This window comes from Bufo gargarizans, chromosome 4, assembly GCF_014858855.1.
Source record: "Bufo gargarizans isolate SCDJY-AF-19 chromosome 4, ASM1485885v1, whole genome shotgun sequence".
NCBI classification, from domain to species: Eukaryota; Metazoa; Chordata; class Amphibia; order Anura; family Bufonidae; genus Bufo; species Bufo gargarizans.
The window spans coordinates 270,254,574-270,269,492 of NC_058083.1; the positions used below are offsets into that span (position 1 = coordinate 270,254,574).

The 14,919-nt window shown below is 43.6% G+C and overlaps 1 protein-coding gene across 1 annotated transcript in view; it reads left to right on the forward strand.

Annotated features, from left to right (window-relative positions):
- Nucleotides 1-1,018: 1,018 nt before the first annotated feature.
- Nucleotides 1,019-14,919, forward strand: part of NT5E (5'-nucleotidase ecto) — a 97,680-nt gene continuing 83,779 nt past the window's right edge. The window contains exon 1 of the mRNA XM_044289354.1: nt 1,019-1,384. Within this exon, the coding sequence (XP_044145289.1) occupies nt 1,064-1,384 (321 nt within the window). The 5' untranslated portion in view covers nt 1,019-1,063. The remainder of the gene's footprint in view (nt 1,385-14,919) is intronic.

Below are 14,919 nucleotides of genomic sequence, written 5' to 3' on the forward strand. Positions count from 1 at the left end.
TAGTAGCAAGAGCAGCAGATGAGGAGAAGCTTGATCAAGGCTCAGGAGCTCAATAATCAGCAAGCTGGAGTGCAAGGGGCTGGACTTATATAGGGAAGTACCAGGTGTGGGGAATCAAGGGTGATGAGCAAGGCTTGGCAAGACTAAGGTTAAATAATAGGCTTCAGGGTGGAATGTCCAGAGAGGATGGTAGCCTAGTAAGCAGGGCTACTGCCTGGGATATGGCTGGTCACGGGTTCGAATCCTGACACATATATTGCTGCTGTCACACACAATAGTCCTTACAAGGATTTGTACAGAAATAATATTCACACTCCCTACATTCTCTGTCCCTTCCTATGCTCAGCTCTCCCTGACTTAGAATAAGCCGAACACGAGTCATCGGGTGCTATATAGCACTCTATGACGCGTTTTGGCCAGCCAATCACTGTAATGCCAGTAGCCAACACGGCTACTGGCATTACAGTGAGGGCAGTACTTGCCTGCACGTTTATTGGCTACTTAGCCGTCGCGAAACGTGTGGGAAGGAGATTCGAGCATTTCGCTCGAGCACATGCGGTACTCGGCCGAATTCCGCCATGTGCTGAGCATAGCGATGCTCGAGTCGAACTGGTATTCGTCCAAGCATGCTCGCTCAACACTAGTTAGTACTAAAATGCAATCACTTAACTCACAAGGACCTTTGCTATAAACTATATGCAGCTATTTGCAATCACTCCCGCAAAATCACACTCAGCACCAGCACTCCGGTTCTTTAAACTCCACTTATTCACAAGCCCACTTAGTACAGCAAGCCCAGGTAGAGCGGGTACAGCAAGTCCATGGTCACCATAACTTGAGTTCCAGAGCACAAAAGATAGACAATACTTTTTGGTGGAGTAGTTGTAAGATGTAACATGTCACAGTGTGATAACAGTCACTCTAACACTTCATGCTTGCAAGGAACACCTCCTAGATCCTCCTCTGTGGAGTGCCCGCCTTCTGTAAATGAAATGAATTTTATGTTAGTCAACTCGAGCAGTGCAGAAGAAGGCTTCAGACGTGCACTTGCTAGCCTGTGGTAATGCAGCTTGTGCCTGTGCTGTGGCTGCTCTGCAGTGAGCTTTTCACTCTTTCAGCATCCTTCGAGATTACTATCCTGCACACCAACGATGTCCATGCTCGTATAGAGCAGACCAACAGGGACTCTGGTAAATGTGGCGACCCTACGAACTGCTACGGAGGGGTGGCCAGGAGACTCACCAAGATCAAGGAGATCCGCGCCAGCCATAAGAATGTTCTTCTATTGGATGGAGGCGACCAGTTTCAGGGGACTATTTGGTTCAATGTTTATAAAGGAGAGGAGGCTGCATATTTCATGAACCACCTAAAGTACGATGCCATGGTGAGTGACGGACGTTCATCTCTAATCACCAAGCGAACGCAGCTTAAGGATTTATACTACTTTTACCTTTGGAACTGCATGCAAAAGCTGTGTCCATATAGCAGATATGAAGTTGTGTACGTGTATGTCTCTGGAAAGAACATACAGGTGAAACTCGAAAAATTTGAATATCGTGAAAAGTTAATTTATTTCAGTAATGCAACTTATAAGGTAAACTAATATATGAGATAGACTCATTACATGCAAAGCGAGATATTTCAAGCCTTTATGTGTTATAATTTGGATGATTATGGTTTACAGCTTATGAAAACCCCAAAGTCACCATTTTGAGGTCCCCTTTGCTCAGGGGATATGGATTAATTCGCTGACTAGAGTGTGACCCTAGAATATTAAACCTTTTCACAAAATTCGAATTTTAAGCTGCATTAATGCAATTCCTTTTCATTTGCATTACTGAAATAAATGGACTTTTGCACGATATTCTAATTTTTCGAGTTTCACCTGTAGTTTGACCCTGGGGCCAGTGCATTGCTTTCCAAATTTCCTCTTACAGAACAATATCTGTGTTAAGACGGTGTGTGCTCCTACTGTATGCAGTCACAAAAAGTATACATTTCCAGACAGGCTTAAATAAACAAGAGTAGCACAAAATTTCTTGTAACGTAAGCCAGATGTGCAAGTAGAGGTATGTGTATTTGTAACAAGTAGTATAAAATCTTCCTATAGTGCACAACGGACCCCATGTAAGCAGTGTACAGAGATGACTTCTTGTGGTCAGCTGCTAGCCACATGGCAAACTCAGCTCTGCTGCATTCAGCCTGCTTCATCTGTATAAAGTCACACTGAGCACATGCATGGTGCTACTCCTTTCAGCGAAACAGCATTCCTTTGTAAGTGTGATGTACAGAAGGACTTCAGCCTCCCATATCACTTTAGTCTCTACATACATTCATTAAGCTGTGGCATTTGCGCTTGATAACAAATGACAATGGCTGGACTGTTTCACAGGATCAAAGATGATAGACCCTGAGTTGAAAGATACAGATGTAGTAAAGCTGAGTTTGCCATGTAGCACAGATTACATTTGCTAACATTTTGACATCGGTTTTTGGCATTAAAAAGTTGCATGACTCCTTTTTGCGACTTCTGAAACGTCTGTAAGAGAATATTTTGTTGCCTGAGGGTTTTTAGGCTGTCCTCTCCTCGCCACTTGGGAGTGGTGGTCGGGGGTTTCAGCTCCTGCAAATTTACTATCCTTTATGCCTGAAAACAGGCGTAAAAGAGGAGTGAGAACTAATCCAGTCAGGAGCTGGAGAAGCTTTTACTCCAGGTACACGAACTGCTGGAGCTGCGCCTATTTTAGGATAAGGCACACGCCTCATCATAAATTAGGCGAATCCTCTGGCAGTGCAGGGGGGTAACACAGACCGTCTTTGTAAATGACCCCCAATGTTTTCTCTGTAGTTCCACATAGGAAAATGGGTAAATCTTACAAAGTACAAACGAAAATGAATTTCTGCTTCAGTACAGCAGTGTGGGGACCTCATGCATGGAGGCAGCATGCCTTGCCTGTTCCCTACTTTGCTTCCGAATAGTAAATTTCTAAGGCATCCATAACCCTGTAATACCACAGAGAGCAGCCTTATGGTCATCTAGAGCTGTGATGGCTAACCTCCGGCACTCCAGCTGTGGCAAAACTACAACTCCCAAGATGCACACTTGCTGGGCTGTTCTCACAACTCCATAGAAAGGAATGGAGTATGCTGGGAGTCGTAGTTTCACCAAAGCTGGAGTGCCGGAGGTTAGTCATCACTGATTTCTATATAGTCTAGATCAGGCACGCCCAACCTGTGGACCTCCAGCTATTGCAAAACTACAACTCTACAACTCCCAGCATGCCTGGATAGCCTACAGCTATTAGGGCATGCTGGGAGTTGAGCATCCCTGGTCAAGATAATACGACTGTGTGCCCATGAAGGAGCAGCGCTATGACTTATGTTGGGGTCCCTTCACATACACCCAGCGATCCGGATCACTTTCCCTTAGACCTGAGCATACTTGAACGTACGCTCTGTATGCGCGATTGTACGGGCGTTTGCAATCGCACATACAGAGACAAGCGAATGCCCATTGTCGCGCGTTCCCACTGAAGTCTATGTACGGGAACGCGCGACAAGATGCCCCAAAGAAGCTCATGTACTTCTTGGGGGCGTCGGGCGTTTTACAGCGAGATCGTACGCGCTGTAAAACGCCTTAGGTGAGAACCATTCCCATAGGGAATCATTGGTTCTTGCCTGTTGAGCGTTTTACAGCGCGTAGGAACGCGCTGTAAAACGCTCAGGTGTGAACCCAGCCTTAGGCGTGGTGTAGAGAACTCCAGAGGAAAACTGAAGCTAGAACTGACCCCCTAGTTTTCTATGGGATCATTCACATACATATGATGTATTGTATCTGATGTTGGATGTCATATAGCCCAGGGCAGAAAAATGCTGCATGTGCAACTTGAATGGGTCCATGATCCCTCCGCACCACCACAAAATAGAGCATGTTCTATTTTTTTGCAGTGCGGAGGCACAGACCGAAATGCCACGGAAGCACTCTGGATTGCAGACCCATTCAAGGGACCGCAATACAGGCAGGGCTGGCACACGGTTATTTGCATGAGGCCTTAGTAAGGGTATGACTGCAGTACGCCGACCTGCAGGGTATTGCGATGTGAGGTCACGGTTAATGGGAAAACGAGGGTTACTCACAGTTTGTAGGGGGACCCTGGGCAGGCATACATCAGTGATGGAGAGGCTGGCACAGAAGTCCTCTGGGGCACTCTCTGTATGTAGGGACCAGGCCTGATGGTGGATGAGGTGCCCTGGATGTTGCAGGTGTTTAATGTGCCTGGGGCAAGGTCTCTTTAAGATTTGTGACGCCAGTGCCTGTAACGGTGGCACACTGATTTATAGTAATAAGAAGTGAGGAACACGGTGTAGTGGTGAACCAAACTTTCTTTACTGGAAACAGTTCAACTTTATACAGTTTGAGTTCAGTTCTACTTTGCAGCAGCAATCAATAGCAGATTTTTATATCAATGGCAGGTACACTGTTCTTTGCAAGATACTCAGAGGGTAAGAACAACACTCACAGACCAGGCTGCACTCTTCCTTAGAAATCCTGTGCACTATTCCTCAGAACTCCTGGCTGTCTCAATCCCAAGGCCCGTATGCCCTAATGCTTGTTTTTTTCCTTGGTAACAAACTTCCTCAGGTATATATCCCTTAATGATCCTTCTGCCCTTCAACTTACTTGTCTGGCTAGAATACTCTTCTGCTCTGCTCTTTGCACTGTGGGAACTGCAGGTATCTCCCAGGAGGCAACCCCTTCTCCTGGGGTGAATCTTCTGAGCTAACTCTGGCTCAAGAACTTCAGGCAGGCTAGACTGCACTTACTAGCCTCCTGGACTACACTGACTCCTTCCTGTCTGGGCCTAACTATATATACTAAGGGTTCCCTAGCTCCCTCTAGTGTCTAGGAGGCTGAACTACACCGTAATAGGCCTGCTACCCAGATAACACAGGGAAATGAACATAAAACATCATATCAATACAATAGACATATTAACCCTTGTGTAGTGCCCACATTTACCTAGTGGGAGACTACATGACCACTTGCAACATGACCCTGCTGCCTTCGATTACTGTGCAGCTGTGGCGGGTTCTAATTAAACTAATTATGACCGCACTGTTTAGCCGGTCTATATTGGCAGTGGTCACGTAGTATTGTGGGTGCCGTTCGGTCATGAACAATACAGACCGACTAAATAGTGCAGTCATAATTAGTTAATTAGACCTGGCTGTGGCTCATAAGGCTGCACAGTACTTGAACACAGCATTGCCGTGTGACAACAGTGACATGACCACCCTGTGTGGTCGTACCGTAAGTGACAACCCGCCCAGTTCTCCACTACTGCTTTGTATGTATGTGTCAGTTCTGAGTTCTGCCATTGTATTCATGAATCAATATACTGCTAAAGAGCAGAGTCGTACGGTAGTTTCCTTCACCTAGTATACTGTAGATAACTGCATGCATACTATACTGAGCCATAGATTAGGTTTTAGTTATAGGCAAGGCTGGGTAGATTTTTGCTGTCATTCGCCTCTTCTAATCTGTATGCATCTCATGCCTTTGGCTGACTGGAATGTATGTCAGTATATTTTCTTTGTATGTGAATACTGTACAAAGTGCTGCATGAAAGCATCCTAGTGTATCATATAAGACTGGCTAATAAAGGGAAGGCATATTACTAGTAAATAGGCTCATCATATTTAAAGTGACATGATAGAATTTTTCACACAGGAGGCATCTTGAGAATAACTGAGCTGGCAAATGAACATAGATTTGTACAGACATTTTTTTCAAAACTGATTGCCCATAAGTGGGACCATCCAATGACTTCTCCCCTTCACTCACGTATCTGTAAAAGGGACCCGTCAGACATGTCTATTATAGTACCTATTTATGCTCTTCTTAAAAAAAAAAAAAAGCATATTTTTTTTCTTAGATCTCTAGATCTCTGCATTGTACCCTTCCTCTGTTATTCCTCCCAGAAATGTATGAATAAATTGAAAACTGTGTGTACTAGTTGGAGGTGTGTCCCTTCACACGAGTGAGTCCCATGCATTGGACTCCAAGGAAAATTCCAAGGAAAATCATAATTTTATCAGAATTTGATTCATCACTCCTTGTAAATCACATATTTCACATTCCTTTACCCTTAGGCCCCTTGCAGGTGAGCGTTCCTCCCGCAGCGAGTCCGCATCGCAGCACGCGGCCTGAATTCCCAGCACTGATGGGATTCACATAGCATTATATTGATTTATGATGCAATGTAACCCTTACAGTTCTGTAATGTATTAGATGACACTGACATAATGCTGCCAGTGTTATCCAATACATTCCAGAACTGTAAGGGTTACATAGCATCATAAATCAATATAATGCCAAGTGAATCCCGTCAGTACTGGGAGGTCAGGCCGGTGCGGACTCGCTGCAGGAGGAACGCTTGTCTGCAAGGGGCCTTAGAGGTGCTTATCCCCTCCATTAAAGAGGTATTCCCATCTTGCTATTTCATCCTCACCTGCAGCCAGCTCTGCCGTTCACTTCCTGGTTTCCTGCTGCTAAGGCTGGGCGGGCTTAGGCAGTTTGAGTGAAGGCCTGCCACGCCTCCTTATGACATCACTCTGAGAACTCAATCCTTGCGTAGTCGTTCATGGGGATTGTATGAGTCATCAGCAACCTGCAGACTGCTTTTCCATGTGCCCCTCAAATGTACAATGTCCTCCTATTCCCTAAATGTGGACCCTTTGTTCTATCCACTCCATATTTGTCTTCCCCCTATGTTCCTATATTCCATAATGGAGTTCCTCAATTCCTGTTGATTCCCTTTATCATCATATATTGTTATATCGTTGGGGTATTTGGTAGTGCATATAGTATTTTAAAATTAATACTTCTTTTGAACTTGCCTCCGGTCCTCCGATCCTTCTTCGGCAAGTCCTCCCGCTCCTCTGTAGTTTCGGCAGTCTTCGGGCAGCCGCGCATGCGCAGATATATATTCTTTTGTGCCGCTGCTAAAATTGAGCTCTGTTTAAGCTGCGGCACTAAGGAATAAACATCAGCGCATGCGCGACCGCCCTGCGCCGTGCTCATTCGCGATGAGAAGCCGGGCACTGGATGGAGATAGTTCTTCTGCGCAAGCGTGGCCCATGGATGCGGCAGCCAAGAGGTGGCCATATCCATGGGATACCAAACATATACAATGAAGTAGGAGGCAACAAATTTTAGGGGAAATGCTTGGAAATTTTTAATAAGATAGATTTACAAAAATGCTCAATGGAACATATTTATTAACTTAAACTATGATCACTGAGATGGGAATACCCCTTTAATTTTCTCAAAATCCTCACAGAATTGTAATGATGTTGGGTCAATCATTACAGACAAATTTGTCAATGCAAATCAGTGAATGATCTGCAAAACCTAAGAGAGATCTGAGCACTCTATAATTTCACTGGAGTATGTGGTAAGCCCTAAGGATAGAATCACAACAGAAATTGGTGTCAATTGTCGTGCACATCCGTGCCTGCTTATATCTGGTGTATATTTGCTTTTATGACATATAGACAACCAAACAACATGTCACATTTAGGCGCCCTGCACATGACCATATCCATTTTGCAGTCCACAAAATACCGGTCTGGTCCGTGTGCATCCCACAATTTTCGTGGGACCTACTGTAAAAAAGCCTATTCTTGTCTGGAAAATGGACAGGAATAGGACAGGTTCTATAATTTGAGGAACAGCCGCACAGATGCAGATGGCACACGGATGACAAAGGACCTTTGGTGACGTCACTGCGCTCATCACATTGTCATGTGATGGACCATGTGATGAGCGCAGTGACGTCACCAAAGATCCTTTTCCTCCAGGTCATCAAAGAAGAAGACAGAAGAGAAGTCAGGCTGCGCGAACAAGTGGATGAGGTGAGTTAAATTATTTTTAATTTTTTTTTAACCTCTCCATCCCTATTTTACTAAGCATTCTGTATTAAGAATGCTATTATTTTCCCTTATAACCATGTTATAAGGGAAAATAATAATGATCGGGTCCCCATCTCGATCATCTTCTAGCAACCGTGCGTTAAAATCGCACCGCACTTGCTTGCGGATGCTTGCGATTTTCACGCAGCCCCATTCACTTCTATGGGGCCTGCGTGAAAAACACACAATATAGAGCATGCTGCCATTTTCACACAACGCACAAGTGATGTGTTAAAATCACCGCTCATGTGCACAGCCCCATAGAAATTAATAGGTCCGGATTCAGTGCAGGTGCAATGCGTTCACCTCACGCATTGCACCTGCGTGGAAAACTCGTCTGTGTGAAAGGAGCCTAAATGCTGACTACGTGAAAGTGGCCTAATTAAGAAGGGTATGCTAGGGTGTGTAAGTTTGGTACATTTTACTGTAGCTTACTTTTGATTAAGACCGATGTATGAAATGCTGGTCTTAGTAAATTGCCTCCTGTAGTCCTTGCAGATACCTAAACACTGTTAAATGAACTGAGTAAATAAAAACCATCAAATATAAGAGTTGACATCAGCATGAGCTTTAGTGAAGTCCACATGCCTAAAAAAGCCTGCAGTCCTATGTCACAAACTCATCAGCCTAGATTGGGGTTGAAACAGTAAGGCCTCTTTCACACGGGCGTCACGTGTGAGGGCTGGATAGGATGCGGATGCGTCACGGGCAAATGCACGATTTTTCCACATGAGTGCAAAGCGTTTTAATGTGTTTTGCACTCGCGGGAGAAAAATCGGCATGTTTGGTACCCAGACTCGAACCTGGACTTCTTCACAGAAGTTCGGGTTTGGGTTAGGTGTTCAGTAGATTTTATTATTTTCCCTTATAACATGATTTGAGCCATTATTGAAGATGCCGGCTGCACGAACAAGTGGATGAGGTGAGTTAATTATTATTATTATTTTTAACCCCTTATGCCACATTTTAGTAAGCATTGCACTCGCGCGGAAAAAACTGAGCAACGCAACGCAATCGCAGTCAAAACTGACTGAAATTGCGTACGCACATGGTTATAAGGGAAAAAAATAGCATTCTTAATACAGAATGCTTAGTAAAATGTCCATTGAGAGGTTAAAAATAATAAACAAATTTAACTCACCCCATCCACTTGGTCGCGTAGCAGATCTCCTCTTCTTTCTTAAGGACCTGGCTAAAAAACTAGCCTGTGCCAGTCACTTCACTGGTTGCCCATCCACCACAGAATACAGTTCAAACTTCTCACCCACAAAGCTCTCCACAGTGCCGCACCTCCATATATCTCATCCCTCATCTCCATCTACCATACTACTCGTACTCTCCGTTCTGTTAGCGACCTAAAATTAATAACCTCTATAATTCGTACCTCTCACTCTCGTCTTCAAGACTTTTCTCGAGCTGCACCTACTCTCTGGAATACTCTGCCCCGGAATATTAGGTCAATTCACAACTTCTCCACCTTCAAACGTGCCTTAAAAACACATTTTTTCAGGCAGGCTTATCAAGCTACCTAAACTGACTATTCCCCGACTAAACCTCCCCCACAAACTGCTCTGGCCTAAACACGATCCTCTAGTAGTCCCAAACCCGAAGCAGATCAGCCAGCACCATTCCTTTAATAATGGCTTGAATCCTACTTATCACAATCAACTACCTTATGTGTCACCCCCAATTCTCATAGCTTGTAAGCTCTTTGCGAGCAGGGCCCTGACTCCTAGTGTTTCAGTTGCATATTATCCAGTTATTTTTGTTTTGTATATGAACCCTATGAACTTTTTAAGCGCTGCGGAATATGGTGGTGCTATAAAAAATGTTTTTATTATTATTAAAGGACCTTTGATGACGTCACTGGGCTCATCACATGGTCCATCACCATGGTGATGGACCATGTGATGGATTATGTAATGGATCATGTTATTCTATCTTCATTCAGCGGGACCTGCACTGACGCCACCCCACTCACCACGTGGTGAGCGCGACTACGTCATCAAAGGTCCTTTGGCAGGTCCTGAAAGAAGAAGAAAGTAGAAGATGGCGGCTGCACGAACAAGTGGATGAGGTGAGTTAATTTTTTTTATTTTTTAACTCCTCATGCCACATTTTAGTAAGCATTGCACTGGCGTGGAAAAAACTGAGCATTGCAATTGCAGTCAAAACTGACTGAAATTGCGTACGCACTCGCACGATTTTCCCTGATCGCAGACGCAATGCATCCGGACCTAATCCGGACACGCTCGTCTGCAAGGGGCCTAAACCTTCTGTCTCTGTGCATCACTGAGGTGTTTCTGACACACGATTTTTGTCAGTGTCGAAGGCTCCATTAGGATATATATTGGCACAGGCGCGGGAATTGGTACTCGATACTGAGAAGTTTCAGGTCAATCAACAGGAGCGGGGCGGGCTGGAGGGACGCAATGGGCGGCTGAAATGGTTAGTGAACGGAGCCCTCTAGGTGCTAATGACGCCCACATAGCACCTAGAGGCTCATTAGCATATCTATAAAAGTACGTTTTTAACAAAAACGGCTGCAGGAACTACTGTTAGAAACATACTGTTATGTAGTGCTGACATTAGCGCATCGCTAATGTCAGTCAGCTACATAACAGTATTTCTGGTGGTAGAAACCCTTTAACAGTTGTTCTAGAGATGTGTCTGCTGCTAGAACTCTGTGTGGCATTGACCTGGTCTCTAATCTGAGCTGCTGTTAACCTGCGATTTCTGAGGCTGGTGACTTGGATGAACTTATCCTCCTCCGCAGAGGTCACTCTTGGTCTTCCTTTCCTGGGGTGGTCCGCATGTGAGACAGTTTCTTTATAGCGCTTGATGGTTTCTGTGACTGCACTTGGGGACACTTTCAAAGTTTTCCCAATTTTTCAGACTGACTGACCTTCATTTCTTAAAGTAATGATGGCCACTAGTTCTTCTTTACTTAGCTGCTTTTTTCTTGCCATAATACAAATTCTAACAGTCTATTCAGTAGGACTATCAGCAGTGTATCCACCTGACTTCTCCACAACGCAACTGATGGCCCCAACCCCATTTATAAGGCAAGAAATCCCACTTATTAAACCTGACAGGGCACACCTGTGAAGTGAAAACCATTTCAGGTGACTACCTCTTGAAGCTCATCAAGAGAATGCCAAGAGTGTGCAAAGCAGTAATCAAAGCAAAAGGTGGCTACTTTGAAGAACCTAGAATATGACATATTTTCAGTTGTTTCACACTTTTTTGTTATGTATATAATTCCACATGTGTTAATTCATAGTTTTGATGCCTTCAGTGTGAATCTACAATTTTCATAGTCATGAAAATCAAGAAAACTCTTTGAATGAGAAGGTCTGTCCAAACTTTTGGTCTGTACTGTATGTATAGAACATAGAAACATAGAATGTGTCGGCAGATAAGAACCATTTGGCCCATCTAGTCTGCCCAATATATCTGAATCCTATGAATAGTCCCTGGCCCTATCTTATATGAAGGATAGCCTTATGCCTATCCCATGCATGCTTAAACTCCTTCACTGTATTTGCAGCTACCACTTCTGCAGGAAGGCTATTCCATGCATCCACTACTCTCTCAGTAAAGTAATACTTCCTTATATTACTTTTAAACCTTTGCCCCTCTAATTTAAAACTGTGTCCTCTTGTGGTAGTTTTTCTTCTTTTAAATATGCTCTCCTCCTTTACCGAGTTGATTCCCTTTATGTATTTAAAAGTTTCTATCATATGTTGTAGTAAAATGAAAGCTGTGTTGTGACTGTTCTATATGGTCAAAAAATGAAAGCTGTGGTGTCATTGGACACTATGGGCAGCAAACAGATTGTATTTTAGATGGTACATGCAGTGAGATGAGGGGCAGAGTGAAATGCTGGGAAAATGTAATCTCCAACAGGTTCTACACATAGGGGCACTCCCAAAACAGGTGCAAAGATGTTTCATCCTTGAATGAGCACCTGAGGCACTAGCACATTTTGCAAAGTTTTCAGACATGACCAAAGTGTTAAGTTGGCCATACACATTTAATAGCTGTTGGCCGAACAATAATCTGTCTCTCATTTCTCCCTCCCAGCTCCCCCATACACATCGGCTTGGCTGAACATGTACAGGTCCTTCTCAGAAAATTAGCATATTGTGATAAAGTTCATTATTATCTGTAATGTACTGATAAACATTAGACTTTCATATATTTTAGATTCATTACACACCAACTGAAGTAGTTCAAGCCTTTTATTGTTTTAATATTGATGATTTTGGCATACAGCTCATGAAAACCTAAAATTCCTATCTAAAAAATTAGCATATCATGAAAAGGTTCTCTAAACGAGCTATTAACCTAATCATCTGAATCAACTAATTAACTCTAAACACCTGCAAAAGATTCCTGAGGCTTTTAAAAACTCCCAGCCTGGTTCATTACTCAAAACCGCAATCATGGGTAAGACTGCCGACCTGACTGCTGTCCAGAAGGCCATCATTGACACCCTCAAGCAAGAGGGTAAGACACAGAAAGAAATTTCTGAACGAATAGGCTGTTCCCAGAGTGCTGTATCAAGGCACCTCAGTGGGAAGTAGAAACATCCAGAGCCACCGTGTACAGGCGTGTGCAGGAAATGGGCTACAGGTGCCGCATTCCCCAGGTCAAGCCACTTTTGAACCAGAAACAGCGGCAGAAGCACCTGACCTGGGCTACAGAGAAGCAGCACTGGACTGTCTGCTCAGTGGTCATTCGGAAATCAAGGTGCCAGAGTCTGGAGGAAGACTGGGGAGAGGGAAATGCCAAAATGCCTGAAGTCCAGTGTCAAGTACCCACAGTCAGTGATGGTCTGGGGTGCCATGTCAGCTGCTGGTGTTGGTCCACTGTGTTTTATCAAGGGCAGGGTCAATGCAGCTAGCTATCAGGAGATTTTGGAGCACTTCATGCCTCCATCTGCTGAAAAGCTTTATGGAGATGAAGATTTCATTTTTCAGCACGACCTGGCACCTGCTCACAGTGCCAAAACCACTGGTAAATGGTTTACTGACCATGGTATTATTGTGCTCAATTGGCCTGCCAACTCTCCTGACCTGAACCCCATAGAGAATCTGTGGGATATTGGGAAGAGAAAGTTGAGAGACGCAAGACCCAACACTCTGGATGAGCTTAAGGCCGCTATCGAAGCCTCCTGGGCCTCCATAACACCTCAGCAGTGCCACAGGCTGATTGCCTCCATGCCACGCCGCATTGAAGCAGTCATTTCTGCAAAAGGATTCCCGACCAAGTATTGAGTGCATAACTGAACATCATTTTTTGAAGGTTGACTTTTTTTGTATTAAAAACACTTTTCTTTTATTGGTCGGATGAAATATGCTAATTTTTTGAGATAGGAAATTTGGGTTTTCATCAGCTGTATGCCAAAATCATCAATATTAAAACAATAAAAGGCTTGAACTACTTTAGTTGGTGTGTAATGAATCTAAAATATATGAAAGTCTAATGTTTATCAGTACATTACAGAAAATAATGAACTTTATCACAATATGCTAATTTTTTGAGAAGGACCTGTATGTGTATTTAATGGGGGAGAGGAAAAACTTGGTGCCAGAGACTTCTGGCAGTGGCTTATCTCCCAGGGGGACATAAGGATTGGGAGCTCCCCATAAACATTAAACTATTGGGCATACCCGCCAAGAGCAGCAGGTACAGCCAACATTACTCTAATGTGTATGGGGCCCTATGAAGAAAAAAATAAATGATCTAAAAAAACATAAATTAATTATTTAAAAAATTGTGATATTTCCTGAACTCTAATTGCGCCAAAGGCTAAAAACCAAAATAAGGTCTATCAGGCACCGCTGACATATCACGGCTGCGGCATGAATGGCAGAGCAAAATGGGAAAGATATGCAGATGTGAACGTAGCCTAATTCTTGCAAAGTTTGGCATCTGCCAACAGTCTGTCTTTTGAACCTGTCAGCTTTGCTCCTGAAGGATTTGGGCATGGGAAATTAATTTCTGCTTTGTTTCTCTCAGGATTCTATTAGATTTACATGCTATGTTAACAGGTCATGGGGGATACGTGGCTGCCAGACATGCATGTTAAAGAGAGAATCAGAACTGAATGTGTCTTTGTCTATGGTCATCTTGTCTGGTATAAATCTCGGGTATAGCATATTCCCTATAGACCTATGTAAAGGAGTTGTGAGGATTCACTGTAAAAGAACCCCAAATCTTCCTGTTCCTTTTTGTGTTTAATTTTTACAAATATTCCATTTCATTAATATTACATTTATTTCTTGATGAATGCTGCACCCATTTACAATAAATTATCATTAAGCTGGCCATACGCAGGAGAATTGCCTTTCGAGTAGAAGCTTTATTCATTAAGGAGTCTCTTCATGATGCCACTTGTATTATTGAACTCATAACTCCATTAGGCCTCTTGCACACGAACGTTGTGCATCCGTTCTGTGCATTGGGGACTGCAATTTGCAGTCCATGCGGCGGCCGGGATGGATCAAGATTCATTCGACTTCAATGAGTCCGTGATCCACCTGCACCACAAAAAAAATAGAAAGTTCTATTTATTTTTTTTGCGATGCAGAGGCAACGACATAAAGACCACGGAAGCACTCCAAAGTGCTTCTGTGGGGCTCCTATCCGTGCTTCCGTTCTGCATCTCCATGATGCAGAGTGCACACAACGTTTGTGTGCAAGAGGCCTAATAACAAGGATCTGCAATTTCTGGAGATATATTGTATCAATGGACAAACGGTCCAAGAGATCTGAGACCAGTGATGAGAACAGGGGTCTACAGTCCAAGGCAGTGAGACATTTAATCTAAGATACAACCAAACACTGGGGCAGAAGTCTCCAATATTTTATTTTATTTTTTAAATAGTTAAAACATCCTGTCTCTGCTGTTCAGCTGCTTCAGTGTCTGCTTCTCTC